At 40.2% G+C, this 22,504-nt stretch overlaps 1 protein-coding gene across 1 annotated transcript; it reads right to left on the bottom strand.

Moving 5' to 3' along the window:
* npffr1l2 (neuropeptide FF receptor 1 like 2) lies at positions 1-21,895 on the bottom strand. Its single transcript, XM_069166088.1, has 4 exons — positions 21,748-21,895; positions 10,302-10,671; positions 7,141-7,240; positions 1-6,535 (listed from the first exon to the last, which is right to left on the bottom strand). The coding sequence occupies exons 2-4, from the start codon at positions 10,651-10,653 to the stop codon at positions 5,533-5,535; spliced, it is 1,455 nt and encodes a 484-aa protein (XP_069022189.1). The 5' UTR covers positions 10,654-10,671; positions 21,748-21,895; the 3' UTR covers positions 1-5,532.
* Between the last annotated feature and the right edge of the window lie 609 nt (positions 21,896-22,504).

Genomic DNA, 22,504 nt, shown 5'->3' with positions numbered 1-22,504 from the left:
TAATGTTTGGTCCTTCATGGGAAATAATGTGGGCATCTCTGGACTTCCTTCAAATTTTATTTCATGCTATTTAACCAAATAATAAATATAAATGTATATATAAATTCAAAAGTTACACATATATGTCAAAAAATTTGTTAAAATCTTATAGGAGTAACATGCTTTTGGATGTGCATTATATATAACATCTGGAGCCAATATTCAGGCATTGAGGGGTTTTTAGAATTACTAAATACATCAAAGAAAATACATCTGGTCGTTAACACTGATAACGTTGGCGCTGCAGGAGACAAATAATTACATTATTTTTAACATTCATCACGACAACCAGACAAGAAAACTAAACGCTGCTGGTTTTGTTTGAGGAAGAGGTTCCTTCCCTACAATGCATTAATACACAAATCTTCAATAAAACATATTGGTTGAACCTTTTGACACAAATCACAGCAAGTCACACAACACAAGAAAGCATAAAGAACCACAATAAATAGGAGGTAAAAGTTTTGCATCGTAAGCCACAAATACTCCGCAACATCCGTTTTGGTTCTCCTGAGTCGTCATCAGGCAATATTGACTCATTTAACCAAATAATTGATGTTTAACATTTTTTACTGACATCGTTAATACATTTACGAGTTCAACAGTAACAGCAAATTCACCGGTCACTGTGCTACAAACAGTCATTGTCCATGATAATTGAGAGAGCATGCTTTTAATTTCCAAAGCACATGAAAACAATTAATGTGCTTTTACCACAGACAACAGCGGGACTGTAATGTGCAGACGACGAGCTTATCTTCCTCACAAGAGAATTATAAATTCGTGATGGACTATAGGCATGTTCAAGGCTCTGCTAAAATACTATAACATTTCTGCACATGTTGACAAAGGCACGACCTGGGAACACACTTGGCTCACACCACACCAGTGACTGCTTAGCAATAGAGATGGCACCAAAACACAAGGATCTCAATCAGGATCATTTTCACATAAAGTATTGTGCAAAGGTTTTTAAGTGCCTTAAAACCATTAGGGAGACATTTCAAGTCTGCCAAATTCCCTCTGCGGCAAGGCAGCGAACTAAATGTAAATAAAGAACTATTATCAGGCTCAAGTGAAAACAAGGGGTCCTGCAACAGATGGCTTGGCCAGTGCCTGTACTGAAAGGCAGCTTCAAATATACCCTACATGCATTATGTTATTTTGGCCTCATAAAGCTGTACAAATCACACAAAGAAATCACACGACGGTGGTTATCAACTCAAACCAGAGTATCTCAATCCAGCTATGTGGACGGCTACATAACCAGGACAGGGTTTTGCAGCATCTGATGAATCACAAACAAGGACAAGCCTATTGACAGCAAAGCGGGATTTTTTTTTTTTCTTTTTTTTTTAAAGCGATCAACAAACTATAATGTTAGATAAATACAAAATTTAACACGTACAAGAAATTGTCAGTGAAAGACAAAGAGGTTTACTGGTCTCTGAACACCCTCCACAGAGAACCTCCACAGGATCTTCTTCAATTGTTGAGGCCGTTTTCCAGGAGAATTGATCGGTGGTGCTTTTATGTATTTTATCATAAATGTAAGTTATCTCCAAAATTGCAGCGTAAGCCGTAGTAAGAAGTAAACCTCCGTTATAACCCTAAAAACCTAAAGTTGAACCCGAAGTTTCGGCGCCGACCCCAAAATTCTGCTTCGTAGGACAGGCCTCTGATCTCCGTTACCAAGGTTTAAATGCGCAAAGAAACATGTGGCACATTATCTGAGAAGCTTACAACGAGTACTGATGCTGTTTTCAAGGAAGGTCACACGAAATATAGACTTCAGGTTCCTTCTGTTTCAGTCATATTTGTATTTCAGCAGTGGTGATATTTCCCTTGCTGTCGTGGATCACAACTCTTGAATTCACGTTTACCTCTTAACTACCTTTTTTTTCATTTAAATTAAAGTCATAAACAAACCACTGCTAATCCATAAACGCAGAGAGTAATTGGCTCTCGGAAAACAACATGTCTAAATTAAGAGATTGAGCTGTTGGCACAATAAGCAAGGAAACATGTTGTTTTAGTGTAAATTAAACTTCAAAGGTTTGTATAATGCTTATTTAAGGTGCTATCGGTAGGATATGGCTGTTTTATGTCAGCTCGTGTACGAGAGCAAACTGGTGTGTTTCGACATATTTGTTGAGCGTGAAATATGGAAAACATGTTGAGATATCATTCAAAAATGTTAAGCTTGCAATCCGTTTGCCAACTGGCACAGTACAGCAGACAAAGACCTCAGGCTGCATATCATCATCGCTAAGATTAAGGTGAGGTCCTTACATATGAATTCTTACTACAATTTAATTTTTGCAGAAATCCCAGCTGGCTGTTTAAACCACTGCTGTCACTGATTCACACTTCGTTATTGTCTCGTATTCCCACATGAAAGATAATCAGCCTTGAAAAAAAAAAGCAGCAGCTGCCGGTGGGCAAAAAAGTATTCAGACCATGTTGCATGTGAGATCAGAAACATCCCAAAGGTCTGTGAATATAGTGTTGAAAAGGGCTGCTCCGGTGATTTTATTGCACTTCTTTAAAATTGGGGTGGGGACCCCGATTCTTTGACGGCTGAGAATGCAGAAGGGGCCGTCAACAGTTAAGTCCCCAGTCCAACCATCCGAACCTTTGCTGTGAGTCATTCCCACAATTCTTGTCTATCTCTACTGTGCTGTCGGAATAAAGGCTAAATGCCTTGAAAAATAATGAAAAAAAACAAAACACCTTGAGTCTTTTTGTTAGATCTCGACATGTCAACTCCTTTCAAATCCTAAAACCACCAACTTGCAACGCAGGCTTTCTGTTAATACGATCAGAGTTTAAATTGAAATTTTCTCAAATAATGAATTTTGAGCATCATGGTGACTTTCATTTAACTGTAATCATAAGTGTATCTGCCCTGAGGCCAGCAGTAGACGGTTAACATTCGCACGTTCAAAGTCGTGTCTGTGCACTACATTCCTATATATGAACAGCTGTAACGACGAGGCACGACGAGAGTAGCGCTGCATTAGTTAAAAACCAACTGACCGCAATGCTGGTGGTTGTTTACCTGTCAAAAATAGCAAAAAATTAATCAAACCTGTGTGATTATTTATAGGTTTTGAGTCTGCCTTCACCTTTCAAATGCCGCTTCAGTTGAATTTTAGGGAAACCAAACCAAGTGCATAGTGCATTCTGGGGACTTGGGACAGTAGAGTGCTGTGCTGAGGGGCTGTATCACAAAATGAGATCGGTTTAGTAATCGGGTTGCCTGCTGACACCGCCTCACCAACTGTCTGTCGTCATCGGTCATGTTTTCTAACCATGTGTGACATTTCTTGTAGCACAATGACAGTGCAGACCTTCTGATATTTAACTGGTGCTGTGTAGATGACATTTACATTTTTAATTCTATCGATGCACTGATAGTGTCACCTCATTTAATAGCCTTGCTTTTACCTCATTCTTGTCAGATTTGTAAGTTTAGCCTGTGTAATTTTCTACTTCAAACTCCGTGAAATGTAAGCCTCGGCATCCTCAGGTTTCTCCGCTTTAATTAGACATATGGTAATCTGCCGTTAACCTGCTGTGACAATTGTGAGATTGGCTTTTAATTGTAACAATTCCCGTTTCTGTCACGTCTACATGCAGTTCAGCAGGAGCTGCAACAACATGTGTGTATTATTAAACAGCAGTTTGTGTATATTTGTGTTTATTTCAAATTTACCAGGTTCTGAAAGGCCTAGTCCAGTTCCACTCTGGTGAAGCAGAAGAGTTAACGGTAGGTTAAAAGGTTACGGGTAGGTTAGGGACTAGTTGACTGACAACCAGTCACAGCAGCCCACTGACTCGAACTGATTGGAAACAATACTATGTCCCGCCCGCTGATAGATGTAAGCTGACTGCACCACAGGCCTGTCAATCAAACAGAAACGCCCCCAAAAACACTTTTTCTAATTAATGACGTGATTCATTTCAGATGGGCCGTCAGAAAACTAATAAGAAGGAGCGACTTTAGTTAACAACACCGAGATAACGCGTGGAGAAATTTTATTGACTTAGGATTTTATGAGAGAAGTTGAATGGGAGTCTATGGAGCCGGAGCCCTTTTGGAGCCGACCTCTAGTGGCACTCGGTGGTATCGCAGGTTAAGACACTTCCGAATCTGCCTCATTTTGCAGACCCGGAAGCTACGTCCACTTTTATATACACAGTCAATGATCATATTCCAGCCTTTAGCTCATTTTGTGATACAGAACCCTGTTGGAGACCTCTGTACTCGGGTTACGGAGGAGTCACTGGCATTGTGCAGCAACCATCACCATAATAATGTTATGGGCGGGGGTTTCCCCGCCCATAACATCCTGACTGCAACATTATTTTTAAATTCTCTCCGAGGACTAGAAAGGATTTGCTGGGGACATTAGTTTGGTATTGTTAGATAACATTTGTGCTTGTTTTTATTTCTCGCATGTTGTACCACTGCATTATCTTAAAGTTGTCTTGTTGGAGATAGAAATTATTCATACAGTAATGTAAGTTGAGGTAGTTAGCTGACAGCTTTTTTTCTGTGTGTGATTTCATGATTTTTTGAGAGCTCACACTGATGTTTGAACATTTGCTAGCTTCAAGAGGTAGATTTTTAATTGTTCTTTGACGGCAGTTTTTCGGTCACTGCTGGATGTCTTGCACAACAATGATACAAAGGTTTCAACCGGTATAAACGGTTTTTGCTTTAGTGTTACAATTATACTTAATAGCGTAACTGCACAAAACTAATGTAGGGTAAACTGTTGTGTGAAATCTTTCACTATCTTGTGATGTAGTTTCTGTTTAAATGGGTCAGTGAGGTGTTGATGACTGAATATACACAAATGGACTAATAAAAGAAAGGCAGAGTACTTTTCTACAGTGGAAACCCGGGGATGACTTCTTAATTACATTGTGCTTTTACGCATACTTCTCCAGTCAAAGTCACCTTTGATGATTCACTTGTCTCCAATTTTATGGGACATATTTTAAAATGTGTGTACATATAGATCCATGATATTATTTTTTATTCACATCTTTTTTCTTTTCTTTTTTTTTTACCTCATCTAAATTCAAACAAATTCAAAAACAATTTTTTTTTTAATTCAGCAAGATTTCGATTCAACCCTGTTTGGTCCGAACCAAAATAGAAGTAGTAGTGAAAGGCACCTTGGTCAAGAATTTAGATCGAAAGGACACAAATTGAAAAAAGGATTCTTTTGAATTGGTCAGCCTTTTCTGTGGCTCCACATATTCAGCACATGTTTAGCACATTCTTTCCCTGACGGGGAGAGAAGAGCAGTAACAACAGGCACCGCTGATCTTGTTGGAGGTTTGTGGTGCGTGAAACCGATCTGCTGATTAGATCTAAGGGATAAAACATGTCTACAAATCTGATAATTGCCTGCTCCTTGGGACTGCACTACAATGTATGGCTTTGTTTGTTTCATGTGTTATTAACAATGTGAATAGTCAGTTATCCCACGCCTGATACACTGACACCACCAGAGAACTAACTTTTTCTGACCCTTCATTTTCACTGCTTTTCTTAGATATACCTGCCATCTCTAACTTACTGTCTGATTGAGTTTCCCCTGAATGGACCACCACACACCCCACCGTCGTGTTCCTATTCTCCTCCGGCGAGTCACTCAACTTGTTGTCATTATGGACTCGATTTCTCAGTCCCAAAATGTAGTGGTTGTGATTGTTGGAGGCGTTTCTGAAATCAGGAACTCCACACTGTGCTTGCGCCGACCTTGTTTTCCTCCCCCACTTGGCCACTCTGCTCCTCAACTGTTGGAGGCAACAGAAGGGCCTGGACTTCCACACCGCCTGGAAGCCCCTCTTAAAGTTCTCGTTGTAGTAGCCGTAGATGATGGGGTTGACGCTGGAGTTGGAGAAAGCCAGCCAGTGGGCAAAGGGGAAGATGTAGCTGGTTAGAAGTTCCAGCTGGTCCCTAGTCAAGCCTGCGTAGTCTGCCATCATCATGAGGGTCCAGAGGGGCAACCAGGACAGCATGAAAAGCAAAGTCACCATGATGAGCATCTTTATCACCCTGAGCTTTTTCTGTGATATCATTTGCTGACTGCGTTTTCGGCCTCCCTCCCGCACTGTGGTGTCGGCCTGTTGCGGCTCTCTGTTTGCGACCACAGTGGAGCACAGTTTGACTCCGATGCTTCCGTACATCAGTGTGATTACTGTGAGGGGCGCCATGTAGATGTGAGCAAACAGAACCGCCGTGTAGACCTTCCTCATCTGAGGGTTGGCGAAGTCTTCGTAGCAGGTGTACAAAGGGTAGGTGTGATTGAAATCATCGTTGCACACCATGTGATGGAGAGGAACCTTCTCCACGGTCAGAGCCACGGCAGCGGGACACATTATCAGCACTGCTAACACCCAGATTGACACGATGGCTGCCTTGGCAACAAGTAGAGTCAACTTGGGTCGTAGAGGGAACACGACACAGCGAAACCTGTCGCAGACAAGCAAAGAGGGAAATTTACACTAATTAGCCATTAGATATAAAAAAAACAAAAACATAAACAGAACAATAAAACTAAGGATTTAATTCAGGATGAATAATTCTAATTAACTATGACTTCTCCCTGTTAAATTATGTTTTGTAATTTTCAGTTTTGTTTGACCGGTAGTCAAAAGATCCAAAAGGTTAAAAGTAAAATAGAAAAACTCAATAAGCTGTAATTGCCAAATATCAGCAACTTTTCAAATGTATTACATGTAAGGTAATACATGTATACTGAGGATATTGAGTCCTCAGTCCAACATAAAAGGAAAAAGAAGAAGTAGTCATAGTAAAAGTGGCCGTAGCTTCTAGGTTGGAAAAATGAGGCCAATGCGAAAGTGCCTCAACTGCAATACCACCAAGGCCACTAGGGGGCTAGGGCTCTGAAATGGCTCTGGCTCCATAGACTCCCATTCAAATTCCCTCAGTAAGTACAAATTCAAGCCTGCAGCTTTTGTAAGTAAATATTCTTTCACTGATTAATTTGTTGTTAGTCAACTAATTGTTTTATGGCGTCATAGTCTATCAGGTATCAAACCGCAGCATGCACTAACCTTTCGACAGCAATGGCCACCAGGGTGAAGACTGACGCAGACACGGACACGCCCTGGACAAAACCACTCATCTTGCACACGTTGTTGGAAAAGGGCCAGCCTATTGGAAAAAAAAAAAAAACAACAGCCTAAGTATCATTCCAGTCTGGTCAGCTCACAGTTTCAGGACAATGTTTTTTTTAAACCTGGGATTCACTCTTGTTATTTCCCCCTTTAATGTTGAATTGAAGGCATTTCGTCTTGTGTGTCTTTGTTATTGTTCTGTAATGGAGACACAATAGGCGTTTGAGCTGTCCCTGCACATCATTCTTCCCTCCCCTCCACATGATGATTGTTTTATCTTCCCTGCCACAGCGGATAGAGGAGCACAAACACAGAGGGTGAGTATAGCCAGCAATTCGTTTTTTTTTTTCGTTCGACAGTCACAAATGGCTCATAAAGCAGGGATTGTTTTTTGCCTGAGGGGCAGCACAGTGAGAAGGTTTGACATCCACTGGCAATTATGTCAGGGTGGTGAAAAAATTGCAACACAATAGCAAAACATCTCTGCAGTACCGTCCTGGTTTTCACTCTAAGCTCTCATGCAGAAGAAGCCTGAGGTGCTGAATACCCTTAAAATGATTTTCTAATTGTAACAGCCATATAAAAACATATAATACTTCTACGTTCCGGTGCAGTTCTTCATCTCTGCAGGAACAGTGACAATAACGTGACACATTTCTGGGCTTCAGCAAAGGAGAAAAAAAAAAAAAAAATCCCCAAAACAAATCCATGTGTAAAAGTTTGCATTTAAACTATTGTATAAAAAAGTATGAAACTACTTTGAAACAAATATACAAAATCTGTACTGCTACAAAAATTGATTAACAAAAGATGGCTGGAGTTATTCTGGAGTTATCCTACTTTGTCGTTCTTATTTTATGGAGGGATTTTTTTTTTTTTCTGACCTTTAATTTACGTTATATCACAATCATAGTAGTGCTGGTACCAAAAGGACTGGAATCAAGTCAAGGACCTTTTCTATTGAAATGTGTTGAATTAAATAAACAAACAAGTATGAGAAAGAAAAAAAAAGCATTTTGTAAATCATGTGGCTGTTTTACATGTTACATGTGCTGTACCGTACATGTAATTTCAGACAGACATTTACTTCCATATCGTGAGAAAGTCAGATAGAAGCTTCTGGATTGTGGTGAAAACTGGACAAAAGTATGTCGACTTTGATGTCTGTCGGTCTATCTATCCATCCATCCAGTTTTCCTTCTATCTATCCATCATTCTGTCTGTCTCAGTTTGTCTATGTGTCTGTTTGTCTATCTGTCATGAATAATAATACATATATCTATTTATATCTAAAACACAGAGGACAGACTCCTTCTGTCTGTGAGTGCACTCTGTAAATCCCCACTAGTACATCCTTTATTCAAACCTTAAAAAACAAAGCAACGTGACTGATTTCCATGTAACTGAATAGAGTGAAGGAACAATGCAGTCTGTAAAATTGCACTGAATGTAAGCTCAATAAGTTCAAAGCTTTATTTATAGTGAGTCATGTGAACAAATACACCTCCAGGGTAAGTGCCTTACCTTCAATGCAAAAAAGAAATTCACAGGAGTATGTTCTTCAATTATGTTAGAGACGCCAAAATTCAATGCATCAGCAAGAAAAAAAATGAACTGAAATCTGTCCTAGTTACAAACCTGTTTCCAAAGAAGTTGGGACGCTTTGTAAAATAAAAGAACTAACGTACTGATTTGCAAATTCTGTAAACTCATATTTGATTGAAAATAGACCAAAGGCAACAAACATATCACATTTTAAAATGAAACAATTTTGTTGTTTTATGAAAAAAAAAAAAAAATGATTTGATCAGTTTTGTGTACGCTTTCATCTTTGCATGGTAGAAAGTTAAACTTCATTTGTGGATGCAGCGATGAACTGTATTCAGGGTTTGAAGTGTTTCTGAGCCCGCTACAGATTTTACTCTGCAGAGACGGTTAAATTTACATTACTTTGCATGTCGGACTAATTACTGACGACTAAATGAAATTCTGGCAGAGCTCCCCGTGACATCAGTCATCCTCTCCTCTGCTGCTCAGCCTGACATATTAACTGTGGACTGCCGGCAGGGAGCCTGAAAATCAATTTTCAGATACGGGTCAGTCGAGATCTGCACTTGAAGGAGCATTGGCCTTAGGGCATGATGGGAAACATGATGGGTCTCTCACCTGATCTTACAGCAGATTTATTAATATGATGATTGTTCGACAGAGAAGCTTATCATTTTAATGTTACAGATTGTAAACTGTGTACAATATATTACAGCAATTCTGGTCTACTGTATATTAACTTTGGACTGATTTAACTAGTGACGTATTTAGCGACACAAAAACGTCTGGTAATTGGGATATGAGGATTATTAAAATAACATCTGTACAGTGTAAATATCTGATAGCTCAATAATGTAAACTATTGTCTTGTATTTATTTCCTCTTTCATATATATATATATATATATATATATATATATATATATATATATTAAAGCACTCCTCTGTATCTTCCATTTACAACATAGATGTCAACTGTTGTCCACTGCTGAACTGTGCCTGTCGCTGACTGCCGTAATTGCTGTTACACTCCCCCGCTATCAGGAATCAATAGCTGTATATAACAACTAATAGTAAACAACGTGTGGCAGTTCTCTTTTAACATCACCAGACATTTGATGGACAGCTCTGACACTAGCACCACATGTTACCATGTCTTAAATGGCACAAGCTGCAACGTCCATGAGAAAGGCCACCATCAAGGCATGGACTATACATTGAAAAAAATTGTTGCTCGCCCTGAATCCACCATTTCAACAAAGGACACCGTTACTAAACAACTGGAACATCTGAGCAGCCAACATCAAAGCCCACTCAGGATTTCGGGGTGGATTTACACCAGTGGAGATCATAGAGGAAGGAGAGCTCATGTGGAGAAGGAGAGCAGGGGTCTGTACTTGGTTTATTAAAGAGAATTTTCTATAAATCTCAAGAGTAAATTGAGCCAAATCCAAAAGAGTGCATGAATAAAGCAGATGCGTGTGGTAGCATCATAGTTGGCTGAAGGCAGATATGAGAGGGCTTATAGTAGAGCTTGTAATAGAGTATTACCTGTGATGAGGTTGTCCACCAGCGTTGTAGGGATGCAGAAGATCCCCACCAGTAGGTCACTGATAGCCAGGTTGAGGATGAAGAGGTTGGTGACCGTCCGCATGCGACGGTTCTCCAGCACGATCAGACACACCAGGATGTTTCCCACCATACACAGCAGGAAGATGAAGGAGTAGGCCAGGATGTAGCTGGCAGCCACGTACAGAGAGTGCTGGTAGTACGGGGAAAAGAACATGTTGGTGACGTTGGTGACGTTGGTGGTGCCATCTAGGCTGGTGTTTGAAAGGGCGGCCGTGAATGCTGATTCCGCCAACTCTATTCCTTCCTCGTCCATGTTGTCCAGTATCTTCATCCTTAATGTGAACGAACACTGCAGGGGGAACACAAACGGTGACAAGAGGAGATCTTTGAGAATTCAGATTGAATATCAGATTGTCGTGTTAATCAATCCTTCCTTAATCCCCTTCGATGAACAGTGATTATCCAGTCTTAGGTGTCACAGCACTGCAGGTCTGTTGCACGTCACAGTGCGGCACACCGTTTGCGAGCAATACTCTCTGGACTTTTACGATCCGCCCTCTTTGATTTTGAAACAGTAGTCTTATGCTGTTGTTATTTAGCCTTGCTGAGGCTATTGCTGCTGCTGCTGCTGCAAAAAAAGAAGTTATTGGTTTATTCGCCAGCAGCTCCAGCAAGGCATTCATCAAACAAATCAGTTTTCTTGACAAATACAACTTTTGTAAGATTTTAACTTAAGTATATAGTTTAAGAATATGAACATTAAAGCATGAATGAAAAATACATCTTGCTTGTCCAAGTAAAGTACGTAATGTCAAGGAAACTCTATTGTTTAGGCCCGACATGCTATGAGACTCTAATTCCCTGAATGTGGGGTTAAGGTCCCATAAAGGACACACCGACCTCAGGAACTAACTGTCCATGATAAGTGTTGATTGTGGTCACACTGGACACAACACGTCTGACTCTCTGTCTGGTAGTATTCAGCCAAGGACACGTTCTTAGCCCTTGTGAGAGTACACACAAAGAGAAGTTTAGCAACCGGGCAACGCCACATGTTGTTGCCTCTCTCCTCCATCGAGCTGCTGCCGATAATCATCACTGCGTTGTCATCCAGAATGGTCTCCTCTGCCTTCTTCACCCCACCTCCATGATTTCCATCACATGTAAACTATTTTCGAATTCGTTGACGGGCAAATTCTTTCATTCCCCTGTCTTCCACATGGATAATCAACAGGTAATGATGTTGAACGTTTCCTGGATAATGCAGCTTTAGTCACTAAGTGTGAATTTAACCTCCTTCACAGACTTCAAAGTTTGTCAGCTCTTCATTATGAAAAGTTCGACCTGTGGAGCTTAATTAGTTCGCAAGCTGCCGCTGATGAAGCTTTCAATCGACCGTTTTAATTTCAGCAGACAAAACCAACAGGTGCCGTCTCGAAAAGCTTGATGGTAAAATCTGCCCCAGTTATCGCTTTGCACTGAGGAAAGAAAACTTGATAGAACTAATAACAGTAATGGCTTTCATCTGCTAATCATTACATATTTCACTCTTCACAACTGAGGTGTGATGAGCTGGGTGGGAGGTGAGAAAAGGAAGCAGCAGATATAAACAAAAAAGCAAAGTCATGCAGCTGAGTCTGAATTTAGATCTACCAGATCTTGATAGGACCGTCAAGATAAAAAGCCCCCGACCCTGTTCAGGATAAAGCAGGTATAGATAATGGATGGATGAATATTGTATTATATCCATTCTTGAAAATTAATTTGTTCACACAAGGAAATGAGATTCTGCTCCACCATTGACAGTTTGACACCGACTTTGTCTTTCCTAGTGTGTTTGTAATAATACCCCACTGTGCTGGAAATTACAATGTGTAGGTATTAACACCAATTTTCTCTCAGAAATTGGTTCACCCAATGAGTAAAAACTCAGTCCATAAAAACACGTGTTGCAGTTATAGTGCCACCCAACTTACATTGAGTAGTGACAGTTACTTCTGAGAGTGGTGCAGTGGTTCGCACGGTCGCCTCACAGCAAAAAGGTTCGGGGTTCGAATCCGGGCCTGGGCCTTTCTTTGCAGAGTTTGCATGTTCTCCCTGTGCCTTCGTGGGTTCTCTTCGGTACTCCAGCTTCCTCCCACCATCCAAAAACATGCACCTCAGGTTAATTGGTGGTTCTAGAAATTGCCCTTAGGTGTGAATGAGAGCGTGAATGGTCTTTGTTTCCGTCTGTCTCTCTGTGGCCCTGTGATAGACTGGCGACCTGTCCAGGGTGTACCCTGCCTTCCCCCTAAGTGAGCTGGGATAGGCTCCAGCCCCCCGTGACCCTGTTCAGGATAAAGCAGGTATAGATAATGGATGGTTACTTTTGAAATGTAATAGGTTGCAGATTACGAGTTACACCTTGTTAAGAATGTGATAAGACCAGAAATAACTTCAGCATGCAAACACATCACCCTCCAACATATCTGCAGCTTTAATTATTTTATCCAGAAATTAACTCTGTTTAACACACTCATTAAACACTGATTCTTCTGTCCAGCAGCAATACTGAAAAATAAACACTTTTGTGAGGTGTTCAGGAACAGCTGATGCTTCCTCAGACGCCTTACTTTAAAGAGGATATCTGTGGCCCCGCCCCCTTCCTCTATGTAGCCAAGATGACGACGTGTCCAGCGTTTCATACTTAAATAAGTATTTTTAAATGTCTTTTTTTTCTTATCCGACGACAAGGTCAAATGCCTTGGCGTACTTGTTTAAAACAATGCATATTGATTTGAGTGGCAGATGAAAGACGGCACAAATCCAAACAAGGGAACCAATCAAAAACAGCATTTTAGCCCCTAATGCTGAAAGAACTGCACCTGTCTAGATGTAGACAGAAGGCAAAGCAGGAGAATGATGACTGTATTCTACATGAGCTTTTTACCAAAAAGAACAATTACAGTGACATTTACATGTGACTGGTTACACCCAAACACAGGGATTTAATGCAGTTTAACCTGCAGCACTCACTGCCTCTCTCAGCCAGCAAGCTCACGAGCTCTGCAGTTGGAATTCATTTTGTATCCTCTGCACATCTGGCTTGCCGGGAGTTAAGGGTCAATCTTTTCAAGGAGCGATCATTGCTATTCTTAGACTTTGAAAGCTTGCCATTTTCACCGTGGGTTGCGAATAAAGTGGCAGAGCAATATTTGAACGTTCACCAGCAAAGAAACGTGCTACAATGTGCTGTTAAGGTTTCTTTAGAATTGGGGGGAAAAAGATTCAACAAACACGTAATGAGAAGTAATTGCAAATTTCAACCTCATGACATGTGCTTTCAGGTTGGCTCATGTAATTATGGTTCCATTAAACCAGGTGTTACAGAAGATATGCAGAAGAGAGCGTGGGTAGATCACATCGGGCTGGTTAAATTAATAGATACGGGCAAGAGTCCCCTTTGCACCCGAACTATATCAAGATATGAAACTACATTCAAACACACTTTGTACTCATGCAAGCTGAGATGCGCTGACCTTCTTGTGACCACAAGCTGAAAACTGTGGAAACACGGCATTTTGATCATTCATCAAAACTGCTCAACAATTAATTGCTCGTCACAAGTGGAAGTACACCGGAAATGGGGAAGAAAAGGAGGAAGACGGGGACGAAGGCAGGGGGATTCATCCTCAGCCAGAAACACAAAGGCTGTGCTGTCTTGACAAAAAACAGCATCAAATATAAGTCATATTGCTAACAATGTGCTGTGTTGTGATGGTTTACACATGCTGCTGTCCACATGGTGGTTGGTGCTATTTCTGTTGACAGAGGCATCAGTAGAATCCATTTTTGCAGGTGAAAGGGGCAAGCTGTACTACTGCATTTAACAGCCAGATTGTTAGAGCCAATTACAGGGCTGCAGCATCAAAATCATCTAAAAGACTCCTAAAAAACCTTCAATGGTGCACCAACTGTCAGCAAATGCCAAGCCATGCCAAGATGAAAAACCCGCCAGCAATACCCAGAAACATGGATAAGATTATGGAGCATCTTGGCTCCTGGCAAACTCTTCCTCACACAGTGACCCGGCTCCTGTACAAAATACACCCTCCCCCCCCTCCCCCGCCCCCTGCAGAGACTTAAAGGACCTGAGCAGTGCAAATACACAAAGCTGTTGGAGAGATCCCCTCAAGGCAGGCCAGATATTGTTGGAGCTGGTTGTTCTTTTGGGTGGATTTGTGGCCAGGTTTCTGATCCTCATGACAAAGAACTGACCTTATCTCCAATCGTATGTAAACAACTGAAGGATTTTTTTTGTTCCAACTGTCAAAGACCTTGTACCTTCAGTTTTTCTGGTGTTAAAAAAGTGTCAATTGATACATAATCTGCCCTACACAGTCATTGTAAACACAAACGTTTGTGTTTTCTATTGTAAGACTTACAACTTGGTGAGTCATTAGTTGTTCTAACTTATTATTACAGCTAATACTGTCAGAAAACCAGCATTAATAGAGTATTTCGTTTTTTGCAGATTAGCAAGCTACCCATGCCATGTGCACTAATGCATTCCTGTACTGTCATGGCTGCTGGATTTTGAGCGCTGATAACAAGCTGGATGGTCCCTCTCCACTTAAACCTAGAGGATGCAGGGTCCATTATTTCCAAAAAGAATCTAAAATTCTCAGTCAGAACTCAGGACAGTTTTCCACTTCACCTCTGTTATTGTTAAATGAACTGTGTTCACAAACAATGGTTTTTAGAAGTGTTTCAAGCAACTGTAATGAGTTTCCTCAGCAGAGTGGCTGAGCTCAGCCTTCAGAAAAGGACCTCTAGTACTGTAGATGCATAATTATTGGTCTTCATGGCCGTCGAAATCCTACAAAGTGGCCCGTGCCTGTTTTTCCATTGCCAGTACTGGGTGTAGTTAAAGCTTCGCACACCAGAATGAAGCAAAGAACAGGTCGCCTCCGAAAACTGTCAGACAAGAAATATAAAGGCGATATTTATACTTTATCAAAGGAGTTATCAAAGAGTACTTTGTAGTTTTCCAAGAAAAACAAGATTTTCGGAATAATCTGTCAAATATACTTCTGTCTATCCACCCCAACACCATTAAAAGCCAGTGCAGTGCACTGAGGATGAGGCTATAAAATGTAAAAACACCAACTAATGAGTGTAACATGATAAATATTCATTGTTACCATACAGTTACCTTTTTATAGATATGTGACATGCATTGAATTACGGGGTTGTGGTGCCATCTTTACAAAAATTAAAAAATTAAAAAAACCACTGATACAAACGATTTAACAGTTTCAGACCTCTGAGATTCAGTTGTGTATTCCGGTCATTGACATTCAAAGAGGCAGCTCACACAGGTGTCCCCCTAAAGGCATCAAGCTGAGACAGTCTAATTTCAGACTCCCCCTGGAAATTTGAAATGTCAAACTCAGTGGGAAATGGATTCTGCATTCGAGTTGGAGGGGAAGTATATATTATATATAAATATAGATGTTTTCCATGAGTCGTCATGGTGTAATTTGTTAAATTCATCCCTTCTGAACATTGTTCTGGTGGTCCCTCTAACTCAGTAATCATTTAAATATCATGCCTCAAAGAGCAGTATATTTGGGGGCGTGTCTGGTTTGATTGGCATGCCTCAGGTAGATGTGGTCGCCCAAAACAAACAAGATGGCGATGGCCAGATGTTTAGGCCTTAAAACTGCAGTTCACAGACCAATGGGTGATGTTGCGGTAAACGCTTGAGTGACAGCTAAACTTCTGCTGAACATTCCTTTCCAGTCTCTATGGCTGTGCTGTAACTGGGTTGTATATAGACTATAAATAAGACATCAAATAAAACATCAAATAAACACCAACAAATATATAATACAATCATGAAATTGGGGGAAAGACATTTTTAAATAGTTCAGCTGTTCCGCTCACTTCTCAGTGGCTGTTTTATCATAAAATAAAGTTATTATGAACTAAAAGCAGACTTTAATGAAAGTAATATTTTAAAATAAAAACTGCTGCAATTGAATAAAAACGTATCTGCATTAAAATGCCACCTGCCCACTCCATAGTTCTTCTGGGAGACTTGAACGCTCATGTGGGCAATGACGGAGAAACCTGGCGGGGGTGATTGGGAGGAACAGCCTGCCCAATCTGAGCCCGAATGGTGTTTCGTTATTGGACTTCTGTGCTAGTCACGGTTTGACCATATAGAGCACCATGTTCGAGCATAAGGTGGCTCATAAACCAAACACATTAGGCCGGAGATCACTGATCGACTACGTAGTCGTATCATCTGACCTGGTTGAAGAGAGGAGTGGGTGGTGATCAGTTGACAGCTCTGTCCAATCAGCGAGTGGATCAGAAGGCGGGGGGAGTTGGCTGGAAAGACCTGTCAAGCCCAAACGTGTAGTGAGGGTGAACTGGGAACGTCTGGCGGAGGAACCTGTCCTCCCGGTCTTCACCTCTCGCCTCCGGAAGAAATACTCACACATCCCGAGGGAGGTTGGGGACGTGGAGTCCGAGTGGACCATCTTCAAAGCCTCTATCGTGGACGTGGCCGCAAGGAGTTGCGGTCGGGAAGGTCATCGGCGCTTGTCGTGGCGACATCCCAAGAACCCGATGGTGGACCTAAACCTAACCCTGAAAATGCCTTAAATGGTGAAATAAATGTATATTTACGTATGCATTTGTTTGATCTGCAATCTTTTGCCAGCACTCCTCTCTCGCCTTGTTTGCAGCACAAGTGTTGTTTTTTGCTATAATAGTTGTCTTCATTTTTTTTTTACCAACACTAGAATGAAATGACGCTACGCACGCCAGAGCTGAATGCTGAAAGTCTGGGTTAACAAAGAAAGCTGATAACCACCGTCGTAGGACAAATGATCTCTGATTGTGAGTTTCTGCTTTGTTGAGCCAGAGTATGTTGAGCTTGTTTCGTAGTACACCCCTCAGGGCTCACTTTGGCACAGATGATCTCAACAAAAACTTTTTTTAAATCCTCATCTGGACCGAAAGAAACAGGATTTTTCTGGTGTAGTGGTTGAGCTCATGAAGAGAATTCAAGCATTCAACCCATCAGAGGATGACCTCCTATGTGAAAATCCTCTGAATCCTATTTCATTGCATTATGACTGAAGAGGAGCTAGCGGTGACAAATAAGTTCTTCACAACAAGGGAAGCTTGAATATAGCCTTTCAAGATGGCTGAAAAATACAGTTGTGAGTGGATCCTTTAGCACACCGAGTTGAGGACAAACAGAATGAAAGTGACTAAACAGTTGATGAGGAGAGAACAAAGAAGGAGGCTGGTCGAGGAATGTGCTAACATTTTAACAACAATGAAGAAGCAAAGAGGAGTGACAGTTTGAAATTTAAAATGAGAGAAGGTGAGCAGTGCACGAATCAATAGTAAAGTGGCATAATAGCCTTTAAATGAAAGTCTGCCCTGAAAATGTTTTAGAAAAGCCCCGGACAAACTGATCTTTTTTTTATAGCTAGCAATGCTCCAGGTCACATGAGGCTGTACTGATCTAGGGCCGTTAAACAGTATTTCCTAATTTGATCTGGTTTCTCCTCGAGCCAAACAGTGCACACCCACACACACACAAACACACACACATTTACCGTACTGTCATGACTTCATCTTTTACATATACATTAATCCCACGGGGTCGCTCCCTGCAGAGAAACGGTAGCCACGGAAATATTAATGGGATATGTGCACATTTTGTTCGCCTCAGAGTTATATGAAACTCATTCTGTTGTGAGTTATAATATTATTAATTAACGGCACGTTCTGATTTACAGCTGAGGCGTAAGGCCGGTTGATCCTTTCTTCTTCAAATCTTCACCACGAATGCGAATCCTATTTTATGTTGGATTTTTCCTTCGGAGCTGCATTTTGGTTTTGTTGCCCCTTTTTTCACACTCGTATTCAAGCAATGCTTCACAGGCGTTCCTGTGTGAGTTAAATCCCTTGAACTGAAACCCCAAGATCCATCAGAACTTCTCGCTAAAATCCTTGCCCTTTTCAGAGGAACCTTGTGTGTGTTTGTTGTGCCTTTGTGTGACTGAGATAATTGCAAAAAGACATTCAGTTTACCTCATTTAAACTTCCATGCAGCTGTCACAGCTAAAATCATTTTCATGGTATTAAAACTGGCCAAACTTTTACCCTGCAATGCCAAAATAGCAGCCTACAGGTGAGGTTTGTGGCGGAATATTTTGTAGAACTGGTATGAACATGGCGTAAACAATGGCTATTAGGACCTCATTTAAACTTATTTGCATGTAATCTGTATTTTCTGGATCAAAGGATTTGCATTGGGCCAATTTTCTCCAACTCTATGTCCCTTTGATCAGAGTTTTTCTTCACGACAAGCAGTAATTTTGAGTGGTTTAGTATTTAAATGCCCCTTTTTTTTCTCTCCCTGTAAACACTAAAACTATTTTTGAGGACTCATCTTGGTTCTTACATGATATAAATGCCTTCAATTAAATGTAATTTGGTGCAACAGCCCGATATGCCTGTCCTGTAAAACCGTAATCGGCCACTGGCTCGTGTTTTTGGTGACCAGCAGATATTTCATGGGTCAGGGATGAAGCAATATTACACGAGAGGGTGTGCTTTCATTACATTACATTACATTTTCATTTAGCTGACGCTTTAATCCAAAGCGACTTACAATAAGTGCATTTCAACCATGAGGGTACACAACCCAGAACAACAGGAATCAAGAAAATACAATTTCTTCAAGAAAGCCAAACTACACGCCGTGATTATTGGCACGACAGCGATACGGTCAGGACCGAAGCGCTTGCGCTGCATGCAATTACATCGAATTTATGCAATTACATAAAAAAAAAACAGAGACAGAAAGCTGTGGATGCATCAAGCCACACTTATGATTCTACCTCGTGGTCATTTGAGCCTGAAAAAAAAGTAGTGGGATGAATCCTTCATACATTCAGTATTAGTTTCTTTTGACAGGGCTCTTTTCCTCACTTCTTTTATTAGTTCACACACTTCAATACAGATTCAAAGAAAAGTTTCATAACTACAAGTATAATTCTTTAGTTGAATGATCCATTAATTGAATTACTGTAGCAGCTATCAAGCTTTTAATTATTTTTTTTTTATCATTTAAAGTAAAGATAACCCATACTGGGTTTATCTTTCACTTTAGTAAGTGATATTAGTTATTGATATTAGAGTTATTGTCTCTGTGAAGGAGAGATCTGCAATTATGAACCTCTTTCTGAAACACAACCCAGACAGATAACCACAGACGAACAATAAGACATTGATTAAACCCCCAAAGATCCAACCCAAATCCATAAAAATGACCTCTGTAGATGATTTATTTTCCAGAAAAATAAAATCCCATAATGCCTTTAAGTGACTTAACTCAAAACTTGCAAAAAAGTCCCCGACTCTTTCTTCGCCCACTCTTTCGCTGCTCGCCTGCATGGGATTGGTTCCTTTTGACATTTGAAATATAAAACCTTGACAATGCTTCAAGCACCGGAGCACAGTGTGATGCGCGGCCACAGATATGGGTTTGCAGATGGCTTGTTTCTAAGGTAACCACTGTTCCTGTGGTGCTATGGTAAACATTCATATTTCCATCACTTTGATTTGATAAAGTCAATTCGAGAATTCTGCTATTTTCAATGGTTGTTGTAGGTTACTCTTCTTAAGTGTGATTGTCCGATTGCAGTGAAAACAAAGGGGTTGAAACAAGTTTCTGCAAATGTTTCACAATACAAGCTTTTTCAGGAAGTGAGGGGTTTCTGTCTAAATGAAACACAAGAGGGCTTTTAATTTGAAATAGAGAAGGGCCTACACTTTTTTTAAATTTTATTTTTTTATCTTCAAACACTAAATTTTGTTAATGAAATTCTATGTTTTCTTAAGGTGGTAGTTTCAATGCCAAATGTTTGTTTTTCGTGGTTATAACAACAAGAAGACTCACAGGATGTGGAAAACTGTCACAACTGTCTCTTATCTTTGGAATCCAAGGTTGCTTACTTTGTTCTTTGGGTATTTGCAGCTATATCTTCTCAAATAATAGCCGAGAGATAATGGAGTTAAGAATGGCACCTTTTTCCATTGAATTCAGTCTTTACAAAGACAAACAACAAACACAATAAGGCTTCAGCAGTGACAATGGACAAACTGTCGTGTGTTTGGAAATGGGTCGTAGCTTTGATTACTTTAGAGTAGGCATTTCTCATTACATGATGATGAAGGTTATTAGTGGGGATGTTATGAAAACTTTTATTACAGAGTCAATGGGAATATTGTACATATGTGACGCCACTTGTCTTTCTGTGGCGCAGCAACACATCACAAGTTGTTGACGGCCAAACACAAGAACACAAACGGTGTCGAAGAGCATTTCAACCAAAGGATTAAACACTTCGAACATGTTTAAACTCGGCATTCAGATCCGCACACAAAACTTTATATTAACAGCAAGTTGTCAAAATGTTCATACCCTGAACTGTTAGTTATTGTTTGTGAATTATAGCAAGACTCCACATGTGTGCAGAAAATGTTATGTTAAAATATATTGATTTAAAAAAAAAAAAAAAAAACAGTTTTATATCAAATTTGATATTTGGTATTGTGAAATTTCAGCGGTACAACCAAATTTCTAGTATTATGACATCCTCAGTCTAAAACCTTATAAAGGTGGACAGCTTTGGTTTTAATTTGACATTCGCTTCATGTCCACGTAAAGGTCTGTGTAAATGTCAGGAGCGCAAAGAAATGGGCTTTTATGCACCGCAGTTACTGGCATACATGGATGAGGTGCCGCTGCCAGCAATACCTACTTAACAAACAAATATAACAAACTCTGTAGTACTGATGATATGCTTATGGTTTCAAAATGTAATCATGAAGAAGCATTGCTGCTCAGGAAGACTAAATGCACGCACAACATCCACAATCAAGGCTGCATTGTTTTGTATGGCAGGGGTCACAGTTTACTCAAATTTCAGCCTAAAGTCTCCACTTTACTTAAAGTTTTTTCAAATTCAATCTGCTGGGGAGCAAACACCAAAAACTCCAACTGACTGCACTTTAAATCTGCTAATAACAGACAGAATATTTTTCTCCTTCTTCATATGTGAAATATTACATACTTAAACATGATGTTGAATTTCATAAGAAAAATAAACATTAAATTCTATTTTCAGTGTTATTTTAAGGTCTACTATATTTTTTATACCCAGTCTAAGTCCTAAAGAAACAAATAATTAAAGGATAGATAAATATCAGTTAGTTTTGCTGCTTTTTAAAAAAAAAATTTTAAGAGCTCAGGTAAAGTTCAATCTCGTTATTTGACTTTCTTAATTTGTCGTTTAGTTTAGGAAAAAAACATTAAAAAAAAAAAAAAAAAAAAAAAAAAATGACCTACCCCTTTAGTGTCAGATGTTCTTGGCGGATGTCCAGACTCGACTGTTGAAATTGACAGAAAAATGAACAGGCTGGTTCTTCTGCGTCCCTCACGGCGTCCAAACAGGTTGACAGTTGAAAAGAGTTTTACCTCAGTAATACAGCGACAAGTCTTGATTTAGTGGTTTGAAGTTCATCAACAATAGAAGAGAAGCTGAGGGACGGTCCGCTGCCTCAGACTGACTCCTCTCCGACTGACTGTCTCCGCGCAGGAGGAGCGCGGAGCGTCTGCAGACGCGCTGGTGACAGGACACGGGAGGTCTCTATGGAAAACCGTGAAGGCGAGACATCCCATCACCTGGTCACTCATACACACATCAAATTAAGCTTCCGTAGAAGATCCTTAATTCACTTCTATTCAATAAACAAACAAACAAAAATCTAAATGTGAGCCAATTTTCACTGGTGGACTATTTAACTTTAGGAAAAGTATCGATACACCACGGACTGTACTTAGTGACGCACTTACACACACGTTCATTACATTCAAGCCTTTGTATTTTGTATTTTTAAATAAATGTTGGGATAATAATTGTCAAAAATTACGTGTAAACGCAATTTTTTGGGGGGGTCAATTAACAGCTTGTTTTCATAATCAGGGGCTCAAATGCTGCCGTTTTGTCAAAGATATCCACACAAGATAGGCTACTTACAGTGAAGGAAGGAATTATTTGATCCTTTGCCGATTTTGTAAGTTTGCCCACTGACAAAGAAATGAA

Source organism: Embiotoca jacksoni, unplaced genomic scaffold, assembly GCF_022577435.1.
Source record: "Embiotoca jacksoni isolate LCO1_2020_lvr unplaced genomic scaffold, fEmbJac1.0.p SCAF_37, whole genome shotgun sequence".
In the NCBI taxonomy this organism is placed as follows: domain Eukaryota; kingdom Metazoa; phylum Chordata; class Actinopteri; family Embiotocidae; genus Embiotoca; species Embiotoca jacksoni.
This window is presented reverse-complemented; position numbering and strand designations above follow the sequence as displayed.

Bases quoted from the DNA above. Each gene is read 5' to 3' on its own strand.
- npffr1l2 (XM_069166088.1), bottom strand. From the start codon at position 10,653: ATGAAGATACTGGACAACATGGACGAGGAAGGAATAGAGTTGGCGGAA. The intron at 7,241-10,301 runs GTAATACTCTAT...TTTTTCCAATAG, and splicing joins GGTGGACAACCTCATCACAG to GCTGGCCCTTTTCCAACAAC. The intron at 6,536-7,140 runs GTTAGTGCATGC...TGTCTGCGACAG, and splicing joins GTGGCCATTGCTGTCGAAAG to GTTTCGCTGTGTCGTGTTCC.